This window comes from Leptodactylus fuscus, chromosome 1, assembly GCF_031893055.1.
Source record: "Leptodactylus fuscus isolate aLepFus1 chromosome 1, aLepFus1.hap2, whole genome shotgun sequence".
In the NCBI taxonomy this organism is placed as follows: domain Eukaryota; kingdom Metazoa; phylum Chordata; class Amphibia; order Anura; family Leptodactylidae; genus Leptodactylus; species Leptodactylus fuscus.
In genome coordinates, this window is record NC_134265.1 from 5,085,129 (window position 1) to 5,106,675 (window position 21,547).

General features: G+C 44.7%; 1 protein-coding gene, 1 long non-coding RNA gene and 1 pseudogene across 2 annotated transcripts in view; 1 reads left to right on the forward strand and 2 right to left on the reverse strand.

Annotated features, from left to right (window-relative positions):
* The window catches only part of LOC142192831 (uncharacterized), a 319,569-nt pseudogene that overhangs the window by 93,999 nt on the left and 204,023 nt on the right, over positions 1 to 21,547 (forward strand).
* Positions 1 to 21,547, reverse strand: part of LOC142196888 (uncharacterized) — a 42,550-nt gene that overhangs the window by 2,886 nt on the left and 18,117 nt on the right. Inside the window, exons 3-13 of the mRNA XM_075266875.1 lie at positions 17,510 to 17,655; positions 17,200 to 17,379; positions 16,989 to 17,121; positions 14,714 to 14,879; positions 14,367 to 14,440; positions 11,053 to 11,177; positions 9,401 to 9,466; positions 4,069 to 4,236; positions 3,867 to 3,990; positions 3,716 to 3,783; positions 3,078 to 3,198 (exon numbers count right to left, since the gene is read on the reverse strand). Coding sequence (XP_075122976.1) covers positions 3,078 to 3,198; positions 3,716 to 3,783; positions 3,867 to 3,990; positions 4,069 to 4,236; positions 9,401 to 9,466; positions 11,053 to 11,177; positions 14,367 to 14,440; positions 14,714 to 14,879; positions 16,989 to 17,121; positions 17,200 to 17,379; positions 17,510 to 17,587 — 1,303 coding nt within the window. The 5' untranslated portion in view covers positions 17,588 to 17,655. The remainder of the gene's footprint in view (positions 1 to 3,077; positions 3,199 to 3,715; positions 3,784 to 3,866; positions 3,991 to 4,068; positions 4,237 to 9,400; positions 9,467 to 11,052; positions 11,178 to 14,366; positions 14,441 to 14,713; positions 14,880 to 16,988; positions 17,122 to 17,199; positions 17,380 to 17,509; positions 17,656 to 21,547) is intronic.
* On the reverse strand, positions 6,629 to 7,457 carry LOC142191194 (uncharacterized). Its single transcript, XR_012714807.1, has 3 exons — positions 7,193 to 7,457; positions 6,963 to 7,087; positions 6,629 to 6,768 (listed from the first exon to the last, which is right to left on the reverse strand). It is a non-coding gene; the product is annotated as an uncharacterized LOC142191194 (long non-coding RNA).

Sequence of the window (21,547 nt, forward strand, 5' to 3'; positions counted from 1 at the left end):
GCTGATTTTGACAGCGGATTTCGTGGCCAAATCAGCGTCCATACAATGTCCACACTATGTGAACTGCTCCCGCCGCGACCATCGCGGTCACGGCTTCCACCTCCGCTGTCGGCTCAAATGAATGAGCCAACATAGAGGGCGCCACGGCTGGGCGCTTCCGCCCGAAAGATAGGTCATGTCGCTTCTTTTTCTGCTAGCGAGCTAGCAGAAAAAAAAAAGCGAGCAGTTCCCATAGGGATACATTGTATGGACGCTGATTTGGCCGCGAAATCCGCTGTCAAAATCAGCGTCCATGTCCCCGTGTGAACTAGCCCTAAGGCTATTCCGACGTGTTAGTGAGAAAAAAATTGAGTTTTAATGATACGATCCCTTTAACTTTCTTTGGCAGCCTACCTTTTATTTTGTACTAGCAGGAGGACGCGGCTTCGCATGGGTATATTACATTTTTTGTTTGTGTATTAGCCCCATAAGACTTGTCCAATTTTGCACTGGTGTATTTTGTTTGTGTGTATGTCCATAAGCGCCATGTGATTATGTGTGTCTCATTTTGGATATCAGTGAAAAACCTGTGATCAGTTGTTATGGATACCTGGAGTAAAGCTGTGTGAATGTGACCTTGTTTAACAGTGTCATCCACAGTGCCCTGCTTCTTTAAAGCTGACATACAGCAGTGAAGAAAAATGGCTGGGTTGCTATAGAAACCTGGCGTAAAACTCTAATGTGTGGTACTCTGTGCAGAGCCATGTATCTAATCCTCCAACGTATGGTACTGTGTGCTGAAGCACGTATCTAATCCTCCCTGTGTGGTATTGTGTGAAGAGGCGCATATCTAATCCTCTGGCGTGTGGAATTGTGTGCAAATGCACGTATCTAATCTTCTCCCATGTAGTACTGTGTGTAATCTAATACTGTGTGGAGAGGCACGTATCTAATACTCTGGCGTATGGTACTGTCTGAAGACGTGCGTATCTAATCCTCCGGTGTGTGGTACTGTGTGAAGATGCACGTATCTAATACTCCGGCATAAGGTACTGTGTGCAGAGGCACGTATCTAATCCTCCTCTATGTGGTATTGTGTGAAGAGGCGCGTATCTAATCCTCCGGCAAGTGAAACTGTGTGCAGACATGCGTATCTAATCTTACGGTGTGTGGTACTGTGTGCAGACACGTGTATGTAATCCTCTGGCGTGTGGTACTGTGTGCTGAGATGCGTATGTAATTCTACGGCGTGTGGTAGTGTGTGCAGAGGCATGTATCTAATCCTGCCTTGTGTGGTACTGTGTGCAGACGCAGGTATCTATTCCTCACCTATGTGGTATTGTGTGCAGTGGCGCATATCTAATACTCCGGCATGTGGTATTGTGTGGAGAGGCACGAATATAATCCTCTGGCGTGTTGTACTGTGGGCAGAGGCACGTATCTAATCCTCCACCGTGTGGTATTGTGTGCACTGGCTTGTATTTAATCCTCTGGTGTGTGGTATTGTGTGAAGACGCATGTACCCAATCCCCCGGCGTGTGGTACTGTGTGCAGACGCGCGTATCTAATCCTCTAGTGTGTGGAAATGTGTGCAGACGTGCGTATCTAATCCTTCGGGATGTGGAACTGTGTGCAGATGTGCGTATCCAATCCTCTGGCGTGTGGTACTGTGTGAAGACGCATGTATTGAATCCCCCGACGTGTGGTACTGTGTGCAGATGTGCGTATCCAATCCTCTGGCGTGTGGTACTGTGTGCAGATGCGTGTATCTAATCCTCTGGCATGTGGTACTGCATGTAGACGTGCGTATCTAATCTTCCGACGTGTTGAACTGTGTTCAGTCGTGCATATCTAATCTTCCCCCGTGTGGTACTATGTGCAGACACTTGTATCTAATCCTTCAGCGTGTGGAATTGTGTGCAAATGCGCATATCTAATCCTCGGTCGTGTGGTACTGTATGCAGAGGCGCATATCTAATCCTCCCCGGTGTGATACTTTGTGAAGAAGCGCGTATCTAATGCTACGGCATGTGGTACTGTGTGCAGACACTTGTATCTAATCCTTCAGCGTGTGGAATTGTGTGCAAATGCGCATATCTAATCCTCGGTCGTGTGGTACTGTATGCAGACGCGCATATCTAATCCTCCCTGGTGTGATACTTTGTGAAGAAGCGCATATCTAATCCTACGGCATCTGGTACTGTGTGCAGATGTGCGTATCCAATTCCCTGGCGTGTGGTACTGTGTAGATGTGTGTATCTAATCCTCCCCCGTGTGGTACTGTGTGCAGACACCTGTATCTAATCCTTCAGCATGTGGAACTGTGTGCAGACGCGTGTATCTAATCCTCGGTTGTGTGGTACTGTGTGCAGACGCTCGTATCTAATCCTCCCCATGTGGTATTGTGTGAAGAGGCACGTATCTAATCCTACGGCTTGTGGAACTATGTGTAGACGTGTGTTGGACTGTGTGCAGACGCGTGTATCTAATCCTCTAGTGTGTGATACTGTGCTGATCTGTGTATCTAATCCTCTAATGCGTGTATCACAGTTTGGATATCAGTGTTGTATTGTGCAGGTGGAGTGACCGTGTGTATTGCAGTTGGAATATGAGTGAAAGGCATGCAGGTTTGTATTGGCTAAGGGGGGGGGGGCATTGTGTATCTAATCTTCTAATGCTGTATCTCAGCAACGGTACGCCCGAGCGAGTTGGAGTCTCTTCTTAAACCTACCCAGATACCCTAATGATCTCTGTACCAAATTTGGTGAAGATCGGTCCAGACGTTTGATCGTGCATAGAGAACAGACAGACAGACAAGAATTCATTTTTATAATATAGAGAGATATTGTACATTTATCTGACACCTATTAGACCATTTTTCTGGATTGACCTAATATTCATCCATACAGGATAGCCTGGAAGCTTCTGTTAGACCCCCTGTCTATCAACTCCTAGGAACCCAGGGATCGTATTGTGGGGGGATAAGCAGGGGAGAGAAGGAACCCCCCTAATTAAAAAGCTGAAAAAGGACAAGAATGAGTTGCTCAATAAGGAGAACCAGTGACCCTTCTGTGCTTTATATAGTGGTGACTCCTCACCTGGGCGGGTCCCTGTAGGAATGTCCTCCTCACACTCCTCATCACCACTCACATAGGGCTCTTCCTTTATTGCGACAGATATAACATTAATGTCGCTCACATCTTTATCCTGATGGAAAATCTGGGAAACAAATAATGTAAAAGTCACCGGACAAATGGGGAAGTCACAGAGAATGTTCTAGATGAGCAGAAAAGAGTGTAAATAGTGGACAAAATGACCTGACAGGAGGCGTTACCTTAGCCAAAGTCTTTTAGAAGTTGGACATAGATATTACATGTTGGTTCAATAACAACCACTAAACCCTCATACACATGTATACCCGCCATGGCTAGACTTGCTTCAGGGGTTCAGGAGATCAGATTCTACCAGATACATCCGGGTTTATTTGTCTCAGGAGAAATTAAGGATCAGATTGGTAGAAATCCAACATGATGGTTCCTTATTCCGACCTGCAATCTCCATAGTCAGAAGATTGTGAGAAGATCCCCAGACACCATGTAATGTCTATGGTCAGCTTTATCCTCCATCTCCACCTCTCATTACACAAGTATAAACATCTAATACTGCTGGATACAACAAGACTGACCACAAGGACTTCACAGCCCGTCTACACATCATAGGGAATATCTCCATCTACCTGATCATCATCCTGTGGAAGAAGAGGACTGGGACATCTCTCCGGTGTTGTCCTCTTACAGGATCTACCTGTAGGAAACACAGACAGGGACTGAATTCATTCTGTACATACAAATAATGGAAGTCCATGTGTATATAGTCATGTCTATTACCTGCTGATGTGAGGGGCTGCTGGTCCTCCATCATCACCTCCTTGTACAGATCCTTGTGTCCTTCTAAATACTCCCACTCCTCCATGGAGAAATAGACAGCGACATCCTGACACCTTATAGGAACCTGACAACACAATGATACAGTCATCACCCCGACCCCTCCAGTTACTGTATAATGTCCCAGCATTCCCAGCACTGTCACCTCTCCAGTCAGCAGCTCCAGCATCTTGTGGGTGAGTTCTAGGATCTTCTGTCCATTGATCTCCTCCTGTATCAGGGGGTGAGGTGGAGGCCCCGGGATTAGGCTCAGGGTTCCTCCATATCCATCATACACAGGAGCCTGACAGCGCCCACTAGAGGTCTTCTTCACTACTGTGTAATCCTGGTTATGGGGAGACACATTAATAAATCTCACTACATACATGTCCAGAGTCCATCACCTCTCCAGTCATATCATCTGTTATTACTAGAGATGAGCGAACAGTAAAATATTTGATATTCGATCGAATATGGAACCCCATTATAGTCTATGGGGAAAAATGCTTCGTTTTAGGGGATCCCACCATTCGACTCAAGAGGGTTACCAAGTCCACTATGATACCTCAGCAAATAATGCCAACACCTTTGCAATGCAACTGGGACAGCAGGGGAAGCATGCCTGGGGGCATCTAGCAAGCCCAAGTCACTGTTTTACCCCACCATCACAGCCTATCAACTACACACTTTCCACACTCAAAAAAACCTCTATCAAAGTTGGAAAATACCTGTAAACCTTCTTTCTTCCCCAATTGGATGGACAGAAACCCAAATTTAAGCTAAAGAAACATTAACAAGCACCCCTTTAAATCACATTGCCCATGACAACCACAGATGGAATAGGCAATGGGAAATCCAACAATACCCGCCTTGCGCCTGCACGTGTCCCATAACATCAGTCGGGCCCAGAGCTCCGCTCTTTGCTGCAAGGTCCACTTGACCACCGATGCATCGACAAGCGCCTGCGGTCAGGGATGCTGCTTATCTTTAATGACAGGCCGGGTGAATGTAGTGGAGTCTGGGCCTGGGGTGCAAACTGGGGTGGCCTATCTCCTCTCCAAGCCCAAAATTCATGGCAGTGATTCTCTGAAAGCCTCCTCCTCCACTGCAACCTCGACCCCAACTACGAGCTGGAAACACTGTAACACTGGAGTGGGGAGATGTCAGCAGGCCGTGTTGAAGCTCATCAGCTTGGAGGACAGACAGCACACTGCCTCCGAGGTTAGGGATGCCATCCTGGATGATATGGCAATATGGTTTTCCCCGCTGCACCTGGGCCCAGCCATGTTTGCCTATGTGATATTGGCCGGAACCTGGTAGCAGATCTGGAGCTTGCCAGACTCAAACACGGTCCACACATGGCCCACGTTTACAACTTGTTGGTGCAAAGGTTTTTTGAAACCTACACCATTGTGCCTGATATACTGGTCAAAGTGCGGCCATTTTCATAAGTGAGAAGTAGCCTCTGCTAGGCAGAAAACATTCAGAGCACACTCCTCTCATCTTCACATGGTTGGCTGGCGGAGGAAGATGAGGGGGATGGAGTGGCATCTGATGTCCCTGTCCCACACGAGGCTAGAGGGTGCAGTTCAGTGCATCCCATTGCTTCAACACAGATGGTGTGAAGGGGAGTGAAAAATGGAGGAAATGGAAAGGGACCCTTACAGTTGGGGGCAGCGAAGTCATGCCAACTAACACACTGGCACACATGGCTGACTTCATGCTGGGTTGCTATTCAAGAGACAAAGACATAGTTCATATCATGGATAGCAAACAATATTGGATTGAACAAAAAATCGGATTGAGCTGATATAGCCTGACTGAATTTCTGTCTCTCCCACCTAGGTTTTGGGATTACACACTGTGAAAAACTGGATTGAGTGTACATAGCCGGACTGAATTTCGGTGTCTCCCACCTAGGTTTTGGGGTTACACACCCTGGATATCTGGATTAAGCGTACATAGCCGGACCTAATTGCTCTGTATCCCTGTTTTGGGGTTACACACTGTCTGAAAAGCTGTTTTTCACGTATATAGCAAGAACTGCTATATACTGCTATTTTTTGGGTGGGGACCCCAGAGAAAAGCTGTTTGTAACCCTAAAAAAAGCTGTTTGTAACGTATATAGAAAGAAGTATCTGCTGTGAATTCCTGTTATTTTTTTTTTTTGGGGGGGACCCCTAATAAAAGCTGTTTGTCATGTATATAGCAGGAAGTAACTGTTCTGTATCCCTGTTTTCCACCGTCCGTGGAAAGCTGGACTCCTGTCCCTGCAGTATACAGCTCTAAGAAGAGCTGTTGTTGTTCTATGGTTTTTCCCTGCCTTTCTGAAGCTAAACCCTATCTAGCCCTCAGCAACTATGTCTCTCTCCCTATCTCTGACCGCAAAAATGGCGAATATGCCAGCGGCCGTTCTTATAAATGGGAGGACACATGTTTTGGGCAGCCAATGGGGTTTTAAAATTTTTTTTCACTGCCTCCGTTGTCGCAGTTCCTGTCCCACCTCCCCTGCACAGTTATTGGTGCAAAAAATGCGCCAGGGAAGGTGGGAGGGGATATGAATTTTTACTGCGTATGCTGCGTGGTATTCGATTGGGAACAAATACCTCAAACGGCCTGATATTCAATCGAATACCTATTCGATCGAACGGTGTTCGCTCATCTCTAGTTATTATTATAGATAAGAATGATGTCATGATGACATCATCAGAATCTCTCACCTCTCCAGTAAGCTGGTAGATGATCTCTAGGGTGAGATTTAATAGACTTTCCGCCATCTTGTTCCTGTCTCTTTCCATCCTTGATGGATCAATCAGGAATATTCTCTTGTATAGAAGATACTGAGAGGATTCTATATTGTAGGAACCTGAATGGAGAGAAGATGAGACAATGTAATCACTGCACGGAATCCCATGGAATAAATAGGATTAGTAGGGAGTATAAGGGGGGCTTCCGGATCAGGCTCTAGTATGTGAAGATACCTGGCACATTACATTTTGGTAATGAAATAAAGATGACGAAAAACCAACAACAAATACAAAAATAAAAAAATATCACAACCTTGATCCCGCAGACACCGAGCCCTCGCACTGCTCCAGAGAAAGATGAAAGTTCAGGCTCTCGGAATATGGCGAGACAAGAAGAGATGATTCAGTGAGTTCTTTCTAGCGTAGAAGTAATAAAACCTAAACCCGGTATAAATGTGGTATCAGTGTAACTGTAGTGACCTGTAGAATAACGCCATCATGTGATATATATACTGTAGGGTGAAGGCCCCGACTACTATTTACCTCTATGGGAGGGATGGAAACAGCCCAGAACAACCGCCGTCGAATGTTTCCAGAACTGCCGACACCTTAGAGGGCAAAAGACACAAATATCATCTCAGCCATGGAAGGAACAGCCCTTACAGCAGCCGAGTCCTGAGCCAACAAGAATCCTCCAGGACTGCGAGCAACCACCGTATATATATCCCTCCTCCTGTACAGTAACCGTGGGTACAGGACCCGTGATGATGTCACATGTGTGAGAGGAGTCAAAGAGTCACATGACAAGGTATTTGCTGTCATATATCCATCTGCTCGGAAGAATTCAAATTCTTGTGGGTTAAAGGACCTGTGATGATGTCATAGTCATGTGATCAGTGGGAGGAGTCACATGACCAGGTGTTACAGATCTCTAATGAATGAGATGTGTATGTAGCAGAGCTGTCTGTGGGTGACGTGTATGTAGCGGATGGTCTGTATGTGACGTATATGTAGCAGAGCTGTCTGTGTGTGATATGTATGTAGCAGAGCTGTCTGTGTGTGACATGTATGTAGCGGATGGTCTGTATGTGACGTATATGTAGCAGAGCTGTCTGTGTGTGACATGTATGTAGCGGAGCTGTCTGTGTGTGACGTTTATGTAGCGGAGCTGTCTGTGTGTGACGTGTATGTAGTGGAGCCGTCTGTGTGTGACGTGTATGTAGCAGAGCTGTCTGTGGGTGACGTGTATGTAGCGGATGGTCTGTATGTGACGTATATGTAGCAGAGCTGTCTGTGTGTGACATGTATGTAGCGGAGCTGTCTGTGTGTGACGTTTATGTAGCAGAGCTGTCTGTGTGTGACATGTATGTAGCGGAGCTGTCTGTGTGTGACGTTTATGTAGCGGAGCTGTCTGTGTGTGACATGTATGTAGTGGAGCCGTCTGTGTGTGACGTGTATGTAGTGGAGCCGTCTGTGTGTGACGTGTATGTAGTAGAACTGTGTGTGTGATGTGTATGTAGCGGAGCCGTCTGTGTGTGATGTGTATGTAGTAGAACTGTGTGTGTGATGTGTATGTAGGGGAGCCGTCTGTGTGTGTGACGTGTATGTAGGGGAGCCGTCTGTGTGTGTGACGTGTATGTAGCGGAGCCGTCTGTGTGTGATGTGTATGTAGCGGAGCCGTCTGTGTGTGATGTGTATGTAGTAGAACTGTGTGTGTGATGTGTATGTAGCGGAGCCGTCTGTGTGTGATGTGTATGTAGTAGAACTGTGTGTGTGATGTGTATGTAGCGGAGCCGTCTGTGTGTGACGTGCATGTAGCGGAGCCGTCTGTGTGTGATGTGTATGTAGCGGAGCCGTCTGTGTGTGATGTGTATGTAGTAGAACTGTGTGTGTGATGTGTATGTAGCGGAGCCGTCTGTGTGTGACGTGTATGTAGCGGAGCCGTCTGTGTGTGATGTGTATGTAGCGGAGCCGTCTGTGTGTGACGTGTATGTAGCGGAGCCGTCTGTGTGTGACATTTATGTAGCGGAGCCATCTGTGTGTGATGTGTATGTAGTAGAACTGTGTGTGTGACGTGTATGTAGTAAGAACAACGAGGCTCTGGAACTCTCTGCCCCAGGAAGTGGTGATGGCAGATTCACTGAACAAGTTCAAAGTGGGCCTGGATGCCTTTCTTGAAGAGAAAAATATAATGGGTTATGGTCTCTAGATTTTAAGGACACGTTGATCCAGGGTTTTATACTGACTGCCAGATTTGGAGTCGGGAAGGAATTTTTTCCCCTGAAATAGGGCAATTGGCATGAGCCTCATGGGGTTTTTTTTGCCTTCCCCTGGATCAACACTGTAGGGGATTGTAGGGTTATAGGTTGGACTTGATGGACTCATGTCTTTATCCAACCTCATCTACTATGTAACTATGTAGTGGAGCCGTCTGTGTGTGTGATGTGTATGTAGCGGAGCCGTCTGTGTGTGACGTGTATGTAGCGGATCTGTCTTCATGTTGTCATTGGAACCCAAGAGGTTCCAGTCTCAGATTGTCAGGAGATGTCCAAATCCATTAATTATAACGATATCGGGAAGAAAACCCATCAGGACACGATGTTTGTTCTCTCTGATAATTCTCTCAGGTTTATTGAGGCTGCGCATGAGATTATCAAGGGAAATAATGGCTTTATGCCAACTTAAGTGTCACACAATACATGACATAGAAATGTGTATTATAATAGGTTTCAGAATAAGATGGGCACTTACACATGACGAGCACGTGGCCAACACATGAGTTACCACAGGGACCTTCATGTCCGCCATCTTGAGCACCTGGCAACAGTGGCTCATTATAGTCAGTAGACCTTGAAAGTTCTTCTCACGATAAGGCCAAGCTCTGGCTGAGACCAGAGGACTGCAGCCTCCTAGTATACACTGCGGATATAATCTGGGTTCTCGGGGGTTCCCTTCCAGATATGGTTAGATCTTAGGCCTTGGCTCTACCATGTAACTGGCTGAATAACTTTAAATCTGGTAGTAGAAATATAGAAGACGAGGAGGAAGGACACCCAGGTCCTCCACACAATCTCCTCCTCCTCATAGCTCCGATATGGTGTGCGCCCTTTCTGGGGTCGGTGCTATTGGAGTTCTCTTTCCAAGTACCATGGGGTATATTAAAAACAAGGATGTCATTTCGATTGGATTCTTTACAGCAAGATTTTACTGAACAGTTCCGAGAGAGAAGAATAATCTCATCTTCTTCCCTTCCTTTAATGCCATCTCTACCCATTCCATCAGAAAAGCCTATGTAAGTGTCCATTCACACAAGTTGGCGCTGATTCGGGTGCGATAACTCGCGTCAGAATCCACATGGAGATAAAGCCTCCCATTGACTTCAATGGTTTCCATTTTCTGTACGGAAACCATTGAAGTCAATGGGAGGCTTTATTTCCACGTGGATTCTGACATGAGTTATCGCGCCAGAATCAGGGCCAACTTTCTCCATGTGAATGCCCCCAAATGTAGATTTTCTCCGATTCCTCCCCATTCTTAATTTTGTTCCCGCTTCCAGTACATTGTACAGAATAATAAATGGTAGCATTACAAAGCAGAATTTGCCCCATAAACTTTAATTCCTCCTATGACTCAGTGAACAGAAATATAAAAAAGTTATGGGGTTTGGAAGGTGAGCAGTAAAAATGAAAATTGAAAAATTTCCGTGATGGAAAGGGGTTAAAAGAGATAAGTCGTACAGTACAAAAAATGCTGTGTCATATACCAGGAGACAAAGTGCACACACCCAGCGAATGGATATAGACATCATACATATCCCATAAATCATAATGCTTCGCATAGATGTGAGATCACAATATATGTATATGTAATAACTCATATCTCAATTGTGTCACCCTCCACGGAGGTATGTGATAAAAAACCCTCAAGTGGGACAGACTCAACAAAATCCCCGCCTAAATAAATCCATATAACAATTGGAGATACGTGATCCAATTTTTTCTCAACCGGGATCGACCTGAATATTCCAAACTGGTCACTATTCAAACAAATTCAATTAAACGTCGATTTGTTTCGGACAAATTAAAATGGCCGCCGTGACATGCATTGAGTGGGGTTGAACCGATATGGACAATTCAGGATCGATTTTAAAATCTGATTTCCGATCATTTTCCAGCCGATCTCGATCGTGAAATTTGCTTGATTGCCGATCTTTCCCGATCTCAATCGCTCAACCCTAGCATTGAGCAGTGAAAATACAAGATACACGTGTCCTGACATCACCTGACAGCCTCTCAGCCAATAGTCAGTGCTGATTTACAGTATATGAAGGTGTTGTGAGCTGGTTCACGAGGCATTGCAGGGATGGATGTGTTATTCATCACTGTAGGATCCAGAGCAATTACTCCATTTTCTTCAGAAATACACGGCACTGAGAGCAGCGAAGCTTGTAATACTGCTAAAGAAGTAGAACAAAGCAGCTTCTTTTCTTTGCGTCCTGCTGCCATCTCTGCCTCGCATTGAAAGGAATCTAATGAAAGGAAAATGTATATGAATGATCAAAGAAAAGGATATATATACCGTATTTTTCGGACTATAAGACGCACTTTTTTTCCCCAAAATTTCGGAGGAAAATGAGGGTGCATCTTATAGTCTGAATGTGGGTGGAGGAGTGGGTTTGCAGCATGGCCGCGCTACTGCCACCGCTGGTTTTCTTCAGCGGCAGTAGCGCGGCAATCTGCAGGCCCCGGCAGCTAAGACACTCCCCGGCATCCGCCAGTCTATTACAGCAGATGCCGGGGACTGTCTTAGCTGCCAGGGCCTGCAGATTGCCGCGCTACTGCCACTGAAGAAAACCAGCGGTGGCAGTAGCACGGCCATGCTGCAAATCCACTCCTCCTCCACAGGTCCCGGCAGTCAGTTAGCCCCCCCCACCGGCCCCATACCTTTAGTGATGCAGGCCGGTTCCTGCACGGCGAGGCCGCAGGAGCCGACCTGTTCCGATGACAGCCGGGAGTCTAATGAAGGCTCCGAGGCCTGTCATAGATATATATTACTATCGCGGCTGGTCTATGACCCTCCGCGATAGTAATGTATAGAATCTCCCATAGACGGCAATACACTTGTATTGCCGTCTATGGGACTTGCAATCAAATGATAGCAGGTTCAAGCCCCCTAGGCGGGGGATATTAAAATAGTAAAAAAAAAAAAAAAAAAACCACTTAAAAAAAATATAATAAAAAATAAAATAAATAAAAGTTCACCTCCTTTCCCTAGAATACATATAAAAGTATAACATTACTGTGAAACATACACATTAGGTATCCCTGTGTCTGAAAATGCCCGGTCTACTAATATTTTTATGTACAGTGAACGTCAAAATCAAAAGTGCTAAACTGCCGGGTTTTTCTCTCTGCTTTGCCTCTGAATTAAATAAAAGGTAATCTAAGCAATAAACATTTCCCAAAATGGTATATCTAAAAAGTACACCTGGCCCCACAAAAAAAACGCCCTATACATCCCCGTACAGCTGCAGGGTCACCTGTCAATGTGGCCTTGCAGCTGTTCCAAAACTACAACTCCCATATATTAAATATTTTACCATTTTTTGCCTGAAAATTTTTTTTCCCTATTTTTCTCCTCTAAAACCTGGGTGCGTCTTATAGTCCGAAAAATACGGTATATATTTATTTATTAAGCTTCCTTATATATCGCCATCATATTCCGCAGCGCTGTACACACATTGTCAGTCACTGTGTCTGATTTTAACACATCATGTGTTAATTCTTCAAAACTTGAGATTACAGAATGAAAGGTTTTGAATTTATTCATCTTTTACATTATTTTGTGACGTTATATTAATGCACTAGCCTCTGCCCGAGACTTCGTCTGCGGGTTGTTGGAGTGGATGATCTGCCTATATTCAGCAAATTGCTGTTGTCGATGGTTTGCCTGCTCCAGTGTTTCAGCAGCTCTCATGCTGCCCTGCTGCTGAACTTGTTCCTCACGCCGTGTCTATGATTGTTCCGGCATCTCAGCAGCTCGCTGGGATGTCGTATAATGAGCGTGTTGTTGGCGTTGATGATCCGCATGCTCCGGCATTTCGACAGCTATCAAGCTGTCCTGCCACTGAACTCATTCCTCGCGCTGTGCCCGTGATTGTTTTGGCATCTCAGCAGTTAGCTGGGAAGCCATATAATGACCATGTTGTTGGCACTAGTTTTCCAGCATTCTACCATATTGTTGGCCTTTATAATCAGTTAATAAAATATACAGTATAATAAAATGTGACAATCAGCATTCCACAAATGGGTCCAAACAGTATGTTGGCGGCTGCCATGGCAGAATGGTGAACTGCTTCCAGGGAAGCATCACACAGGTATTTGGAAACATTTAGGATTTGAGAGACGAGCAGGTGGTTGTCCTGGAGGGGGGCTTCAAAGAAGAGATCCTTCTGGAGCTGTATGGCCTTACTTACCCAAGAAGAAGTGAAGGAAGGCTGCAGGGAGAAGACAGCTACTACAAAGGCCACCTTGGTGAGAGAATCCACCCTCATGTTCAGATCGCTGATGGAGGCCGAGACCACAAATGGCAGAATAGGGAGAGCCTAGATATCGCAGGGTCCACTGCAGGAGGCTCTGACCACTTGGAGACACACTGGTCTGGGAAAGAGGACGTCCAACTTCCTAGTGTAAGGCAGGAGACTGTCTGGGTGAAGCCATGGCTCCTTCAAAATATGGTCAAACACTACATGGTTGGGGAAGACCTGAAGAGAGCAGCGACTGTGACTGAAGGAGATGTTCTCTTGAGAAGTAGGATCTGGGTTCTCTGATCTGTAGAGTATCTCTGACCATAGCAGGGAATATAAATGAGCCTAGCTGAGTCTCTGAGTCAGAAGTCTCCTCAGGAGAAACAGACTATGCAGGGGGAGACAAGATTCTGTTTGTCAGAGTAGAGTCGAGATCTGTGGCCCTATCCAGACAGTGCACAGAGGTAGGTGAGGAGGACAGTGGCCTGTAGAATACTTCCCTGGAGATTTTCATTCTGCCCTTATTCGCCATTTTCAGGTGCCACAGGGTCACCCTTTCAGTAGAGCTCACACATGGTAGTGGGGTCACCAGCATGCCGTGAGTGGAGACTAGGTAACCGGCGAGTCAGATAGATGTAAAACAGAAAGAACTGAATAAGGTGGTATCTGCCTCCTATGGACACTAGGCTAAATTGGTTAGCTTAGTGTCTGTGGAGAGTCCACAGGCAGAGCTGACACCTTTCACTATTCCTAGTGTCAGCCACCTATTCGCCACGTAAATACCCATGGTGCTGTATCCACCAGTGAAATAAGCGAGAAATGTCTACTTCCCTCTCTGAGCAAACTAATGTTGAAATTTAAATTTTTCACATTGTGGATATAAAAAATTATTTTCCATATACTTTTTCTGATGCGCAACTACAGTTGACATTACATTAAAATATTTTCCACATGGACACAATTATGGCTTCTCTCCTGTGTGAATTCTCTGATGTCTAACAAGATCTGACTTAAAGCAAAAACATTTCCCACATTCTGGGCATGAATATGGCTTCTCTCCTGTGTGACATTTTTGATGTGAAATTAGGGAAGCCTTTTGTATAAAACTCTTTCCACATACTGTACATAAATATGGCTTCTCTCCTGTGTGAATTCTCTGATGATCAACAAGATTTGATTTCTTACTAAAACATTTCCCACATTCTGAACATGGAAAGGGCTTCTCTCCCACGTGAGTTCTTTGATGGTCAACAAGATTTGATTTCCTACTAAAACATCTCCCACATTCCAAACATGAATATGGCTTCTCTCCTGTGTAGATTCTTTCATGTGCAACAAGGTCTGATCTCTGGATAAAACGCCTTCCACATTCAGAACATGAAAATAGCTTCTCTCCCGTGTGAGTTTTTTGATGGCTGACAAGATTTGATTTCCAAGTAAAACATGCCCCGCATTCTGAACATGAAAAAGGCTTCTCTCCTGAGTGAATTTTCTGATGTCTTGCAAGTTCTGATTTCCTGCTAAAAGATTTGTCGCACTCTGAACATGAAAATGGCTTAGTCCCTGTCTGAGCTCTGTGTTGTTCAACAAGATTTAATTGAAAGCTGTGATGTCTACTTTGCAAACATGATGGTGACTTGTCCTTTGTGTGATTTATCTGATGTTCAATAAGATCTGGTTCACGGGTAAAACATTTTCCACATTCTGAGCATGAATATGGCTTCTCTCCTGTGTGAATTCTCTGATGTACAACACCAGCTCTGTGAATTTTATTCTGCTCAGATGTTTGTGATGAAGCCGTAGATTGGTCAGGTATAATAGGATCAGATGATAGATCTTTCTTCTGAAGGGCTGAGGGTATATCTGGGGTAATGACATGTTCTTCATATGGATCTTGTGTGATACCATGATCATCTGCTTTATAATCTGTAGATGTCAGATGTCCCTCTGAGCTCCTGGTACAGTCATCTGACAAGAAAAAAAATAATAAAAAAAATATTTTTAATTTCTACATAAATTTTCATCCAAATTGTGAAACATAACAGTATGGCTTTGGATATGTATCAGTAGTTAGTGGGAACATATAAAAATGAAATAAAAAGAAAGAGGGAAGGTGAGGAGGGGAGTTAAAAGGAAGTTGTTTGGAGTCAGGGTAAAAGTAACGACCTCCAGAGGGCAAATACCTTGCTGTCAGATAATCCTTAAAAAAAGATTGTAGTCATCCTGGTATATCGGAGCCTTAGGCCTCCATAACATCTGTGTTGGTAATCCTTTGGGGAGTCCACATGGGGCCACCCCAAATGGACTAGTGAACGCATTGGCAAGCGGTGTGCAGTGAAAGCTAATGGACCCCGTAGACTATAATGGAGTCAAGTGGACAGGAAAGTAGATCATGAACTACTTTTCAGTCCGCATGTTCCGTGCGGAGACCGTGCGAAAAACACACCGACTCATTATAGTCTATAGGGTCCATGTAGTTTCACTGTACACAGCTTGCCAATGCGTTCGCTAGTCCATTTGGGGGGGGGGGGGGTAATTTTCTTGTAGTTCTATTTGTTTTGTTGGGCTGACCCCATTGCACCAGCAGCACCTTATTGCAGCACCCTAGCTTTACCCTATCCACAGGGCGTATCTAGGGATTGTTCAATGGAGGGACAAGTTCCGGTCGGGGCCTTTCACTATTTAGGATGGTGGCTCAGAGATAGGAATTGAGGGAGAAATTTTTACTTCCTCTTCCGCTAATTCCCTCTTGGTTATATCAATCTTCGGGCTCAAGTTTTACAAACGAATATCTTCAGAAATTCCTGACCCTTGGTTTTGCATCTTGCACCACTGATACTGCGGCGCCTCTCTCAGGATCGTTTCATCCAGCAACATCTGTTTGGGTAAGACCGCCTGGTTTCTTTTGCTTTACACAGACCTCCTACTCTGTCATTTTTTGTGTCATGGTCTGTCTATGGTCTAAGCCGATTATGTTTTCCTCTTGTTTTACCTTGAGCTATGACGGTATTATATTTAACAGAATGCATCAAAAGTTACCCATCAGAAGGAGAGTCCACTATAAATTGTGATGCAACATCCTGTACACCATTACTTAATCCTTGTTACTGGCATGTCTACACCAGTCCACTGCTCTGGCATGGTGTGTGGTAATATGGTATTGGTATGGGCCGAGGAGAGCCGCTCCACACATTTCTCTCTGTTGTACCAAAACAGAGCGGAGGTAAGATCTCAAATGGATATCGGAAAGTGATGTAGTACACTCATAGGAAAGGGCTTCGGATTTCAGAATTGATATGAGATATGACATGAGAGTAGGAAAGAAGATAAATAAAAACGAGAAATCTCTGTTGGTCGTATATTTATGGCGACGTCAGGGTGGTTGCGGATGTTAAGTAGCAATGGCTCCAAAGAAGAAAAACACTTTAAAAATTTCAGCCGAAACTAGTTTTTGGAAAATGGACTTACAAACCGATTAGTTCATCTCTACTAAACGGTACGAACAATCTACTGCAATACATCAGATACGATAAGGCTCAATTGTTAAAGCAGTACTCCGCCTGCATGTATGAGCAGAGTACAGATATCTGCGGATATCAAAATTCTAATAGTTACCAAGCAGTATAGGGGCAAATAATGGTAGCGGGGTTTAGGCAGGGCCCACGAGATAAGTACAAATATAAAGTCATATTATGTAAAGTAACATTACATGGCAATTCTATGGCCCTAAAAAGATCATTTTGTTCTCAAACGCTACCATATGTCTGGGGTTAGGGGTGGAGGAGGTTTGTAAACAATCATTAGTCTGCTTACTATGGCTCTGAACTCCATGGGATGTCCTCTCTGTGGTGGATGACACCTCCTTGTACAGATCCTTGTGTCCTTCTAAATACTCCCACTCCTCCATGGAGAAATAGACAGCGACATCCTGACACCTTATAGGAACCTGACAACACAATGATACAGTCATCACCCCGACCCCTCCAGTTACTGTATAATGTCCCAGCATTCCCAGCAGTGTCACCTCTCCAGTCAGCAGCTCCAGCATCTTGTGGGTGAGTTCTAGGATCTTCTGTCCATTGATCTCCTCCTGTATCAGGGGGTGAGGTGGAGGTCCTGGGAATGGGCTCAGGGTTCCTCCATATCCATCATACACAGGAGCCTGACAGCGCCCACTAGAGGTTTTCTTCACTACTGTGTGATCCTGGTTATGGGGAGACACATTAATAAATCTCACTACATACATGTCCAGAGTCCATCACCTCTCCAGTCATATCATCTGTTATTACGATAGATAAGAATGATGTCATGATGACATCATCAAAATCTCTCACCTCTCCAGTAAGCTGGTAGATGATCTCTAGGGTGAGATTTAATAGACTTTCCGCCATCTTGTTCCTGTCTCTTTCCATCCTTGATGGATCAATCAGGAATATTCTCTTATAGAGAAGATACTGAGAGGATTCTATATTGTAGGAACCTGAATGGAGAGAAGATGAGACAATGTTATCACTACACGGAATCCCATGGAATAAATAGGATTAGTAGGGAGTATAAGGGGGGCTTCCGGATCAGGCTCTAGTATGTGAAGATACCTGGCACATTCCTCCTCTGCACATCTGTATCAGACTCTTCTCCTCCACTAACCTGTGATGTAGAACGAGCGCCCTACCCCGGGGAGACAGACCTAGGCTGGTACAGGACATATATTGGGAGCGATGCAAGATGGCGCCGACTTCCTCTGCAGCTTCTTTCGCTACTAGCCATGGGAATAAATTTGGTGCATATATGTACAATTATGGACAAAATAAGATCTACGCCATGTATAAGCTGGAGTACATGTTTGTTAAAATTTATCACTTTTTGGTGTAAACTTCAACTTTTTTTTATTATTTTAAAGTGCCCAGAAAATTGTAAAAAGTTGTTTTTAAGCAAAACCTAGAGCAACTTTTAACACCAATAAACTGCCATAAATTGCTGAGTCTGTCCCATTGTATATAAAAAAAGCTTTACAAAAACAGTAAATATATTTCCATATATTGTGTGTATGACTAAATCAGCGCTGATCTGCGGGGTCCGGGGTGTCGCACCTCACTGAGATAATAGTTATAGTCTATTCTAAGGACAGGTCATCAATAGTAGAAAGTGGAGAATCCCTTTAAGTACTAAAAGTATCTGGGTTTAAAAGGGTTAATAAAAGAAATAACTACAAACCTTCTGCTAAGCAGCCGTGTGGTATCTATGTGGTTACAGGACCTGTGATGATGTCAGAGTCATGTGATCAGTCACAGCTATATATATGTGTGTGGGAGGAGTCACATGATCTCTGCTAGATGAGAAGTTCTGTGTCTGAATACGGATGTAGCAGAGCTGTGTGTGTGATGTGTATGTAGCGGAGCTGTCTGTGTGTGACGTGTATGTAGCGGAGCTGTGTGTGTGATGTGTATGTAGCGGAGCTGTCTGTGTGTGACGTGTATGTAGTGGAGCGGTCTGTGTGTGACGTGTATATAGCAGAGCTGTCTGTGTGTGACGTGTATGTAGCAGAGCTGTCTGTGTGTGACGTGTATGTAGCAGAGCTGTCTGTGTGTGACGTGTATGTAGCGGAGCCGTCTGTGTGTGACGTGTATGTAGCGGAGCCGTCTGTGTGTGACGTGTATGTAGCGGAGCCGTCTGTGTGTGACGTGTATGTAGCGGAGCCGTCTGTGTGTGACGTGTATGTAGCGGAGCCGTCTGTGTGTGACGTGTATGTAGCGGAGCCGTCTGTGTGTGACGTGTATATAGCAGACCTGTTGTATGTGACGTGTATGTAGCAGACCTGTTTTGTGTGACGTGTATGTAGCAGATCTATTGTGTGTGTTAGAATCATATCCTTCATCTCGTATTTGTCATCCATCTTTCTCTATCAAAGATAAGTAGTCTTGTCTCAAAAGGAAGTGGTTAGACTAATTAACATGGAGATGCTATGGGGATCAAAGAAGGAAAACCCTTTTCTTCTCTAGGTAATAAGGAAATGGAATGCTAATGAATCCTCATGAATCTGATCAGCTTCAGGGCTGCACCTTTTTCTTGTCAATATAGAGTGTGTAACACAGGATGTCTATAGAACACTGAAAGTTAGATCCAAGAAGTGACACCAAAGCCTTTGATGTATAATTATCTTCTGAGCCTTGAGATACACATACTGTATACAGTGACTGTAGGGGGGTAGCTTCCTGTTGGAGTGTAATATGTCAGCACTCCACATCCAATCCTGGTATGTTATAAATCCAACCTGTCTGTATAAATACTGCCTCTCTGTAACAATAAATCAGAACTCACTTGATACACTATCAGCTGCGTGTGTGTGTGTGTGTGGCTTCTCCAGGCCCAATGGGTGGTAGCCCATCTAGGCCTGTTAATTAATTATTTAATTTGGAACCCTGCAACATATTTTATTAATGAGGACTCTTTGATGTCCCTAACATGTGTGATGTGTATGTAGCAGAGCCGTCTGTGTGTGTCATCGGAACCCAAGCTGTCCCAATCTGTATTATCAGGAGATGTCAAATTAGTTTATTTATACCGAGCTCGGGAGTAATAACCACAAGGACATATAATGTTGTGTATGATACTTCTCTCTGTTTATTGTGGCCGTGCGCAGGATTATATAGGAATATAATGGCTTTATGCCGCCTTACACATCACACAATACATCATATAAAACTTGTAATACAATTGGTGAAGAATAAGTCGGTGCTCATACGCGGCCAACACGTGAACATCCGCTATCCGCCATCTTAGAAGCCTAATAAGCACTTAGTCAGAGAACCTTACAAGTCCCATAATATATTTTTAATGAGATCTAACTCTTGTCACCATACAGGACATCCAGTTCTTAGAGTAGATGGACAATCGGACCTTATCTTACCAGTGACCTTGACTATGGGGCGTAGAAAGGAACATCTGAGCTAAAGAACATTTTAATAAATCAGCTTTTCCCGGCAGCTTTGCCTAATTTTTTTTAATATTATTCAATTCGATCCAAATTAATTGATTCGCATTCATCCCTTCCCGATATCTGCCCTAACAGTTTGGCGCTGCTGGAAAAGACTTCACATAAACGATGTGCACACCCTGCTTTGCAGGTGTTAGCTGTATGTAATGGCCGACACTGTCCTCTGAGATGCTGCGGTCAAACATGATATATTGGGGTCCCTCGTGGCAAGATTGAGGGGAGCCGTTGTCATTAAATATATACGGATACTCACCTGTCCTGGGCTCAGCATCCACTATGGAGCTCTTCCGTCCGGTGACTAAGCTCCTGCTCCTCAGGCCTCACTGCTGACGTCTGTGCTTGGGCCTCAGCAGTCACATGGGGCGCAATGATGTCATTATACCGGCAAATCAGATTCAATACCCACCAACTCATTCACAATCTTATACATACGACATCTGCTTACCATGTCCCCCCAAAGAAGGTGCCCTGTACCAACAACAGAAAGGCAGAGCTATGGGTACAAAATGTGTGCCCAACTTTGCAAATTTATATCTGGGCAAATTTGAAGATCAGTTCATATCCAAAAACATATTTGGTCTACCAATATCATTGGAGGAGAGGCTGTCTGCCTGGAAGAAGTTTGGAGGGGTATGTATATACTATGGGTTGGGGGTAGGGCTGACCAGGTAGGAATGGGTGGGATAGTTAGAGAGACAGAGAGGAAGGAGGAGGGGAGAAAGGTGAGAGGGTTAGTGAGGAAGCTGAAGCATGTAAACAAAAACGGAGATACAGCAGCCCCCAGAGACACCCAGAAATCCCTCAAAGCACGGATATAGGTATATACGTGCATTTTTTAAACACATTAGTAGAAATAACAGTCATTTAAAAAAAACCAAACATTTTTTGCCCAGAAAACCCCTTTAGGCTTAGTTCAGACAGGGGGCGTACGGGCAGATTTTGGCCTTCCCGCGTCAGAATATGGCCAAAATACGCCTGCAACGACTTCCAACAGTCACGGCACTCCGGTCCAGCGTAGGCCCAAATGAAAGGGCCTAGTCCGGAGCGTGCTGTCACGAGGCGGACACTGCGGCTGAATCTGCCGCGGATTCTGCCTGAAGAAAGGGCAGCTCGCTTCGTTTTTTCTCCATAGACCACTATTTTGAGGGGGCGGATTATGACGTGGATTCCGCGCCATAAGCCACCCCCTCTGTGCCGTGTGAACGGGCCCTTATTGAGCATAATTCATGTTTGATAGGTTGAAAAATATATAAGTAAAACTTAAATTTTATTAAGCTATTTGTATATCCGGACACAAGATGGCGTAACAGCAAGGGCTATTTGGCGCCATAACCAGGGTGTTATATAAGATATGTGTCTTGCGCTGTGACCCCACTAC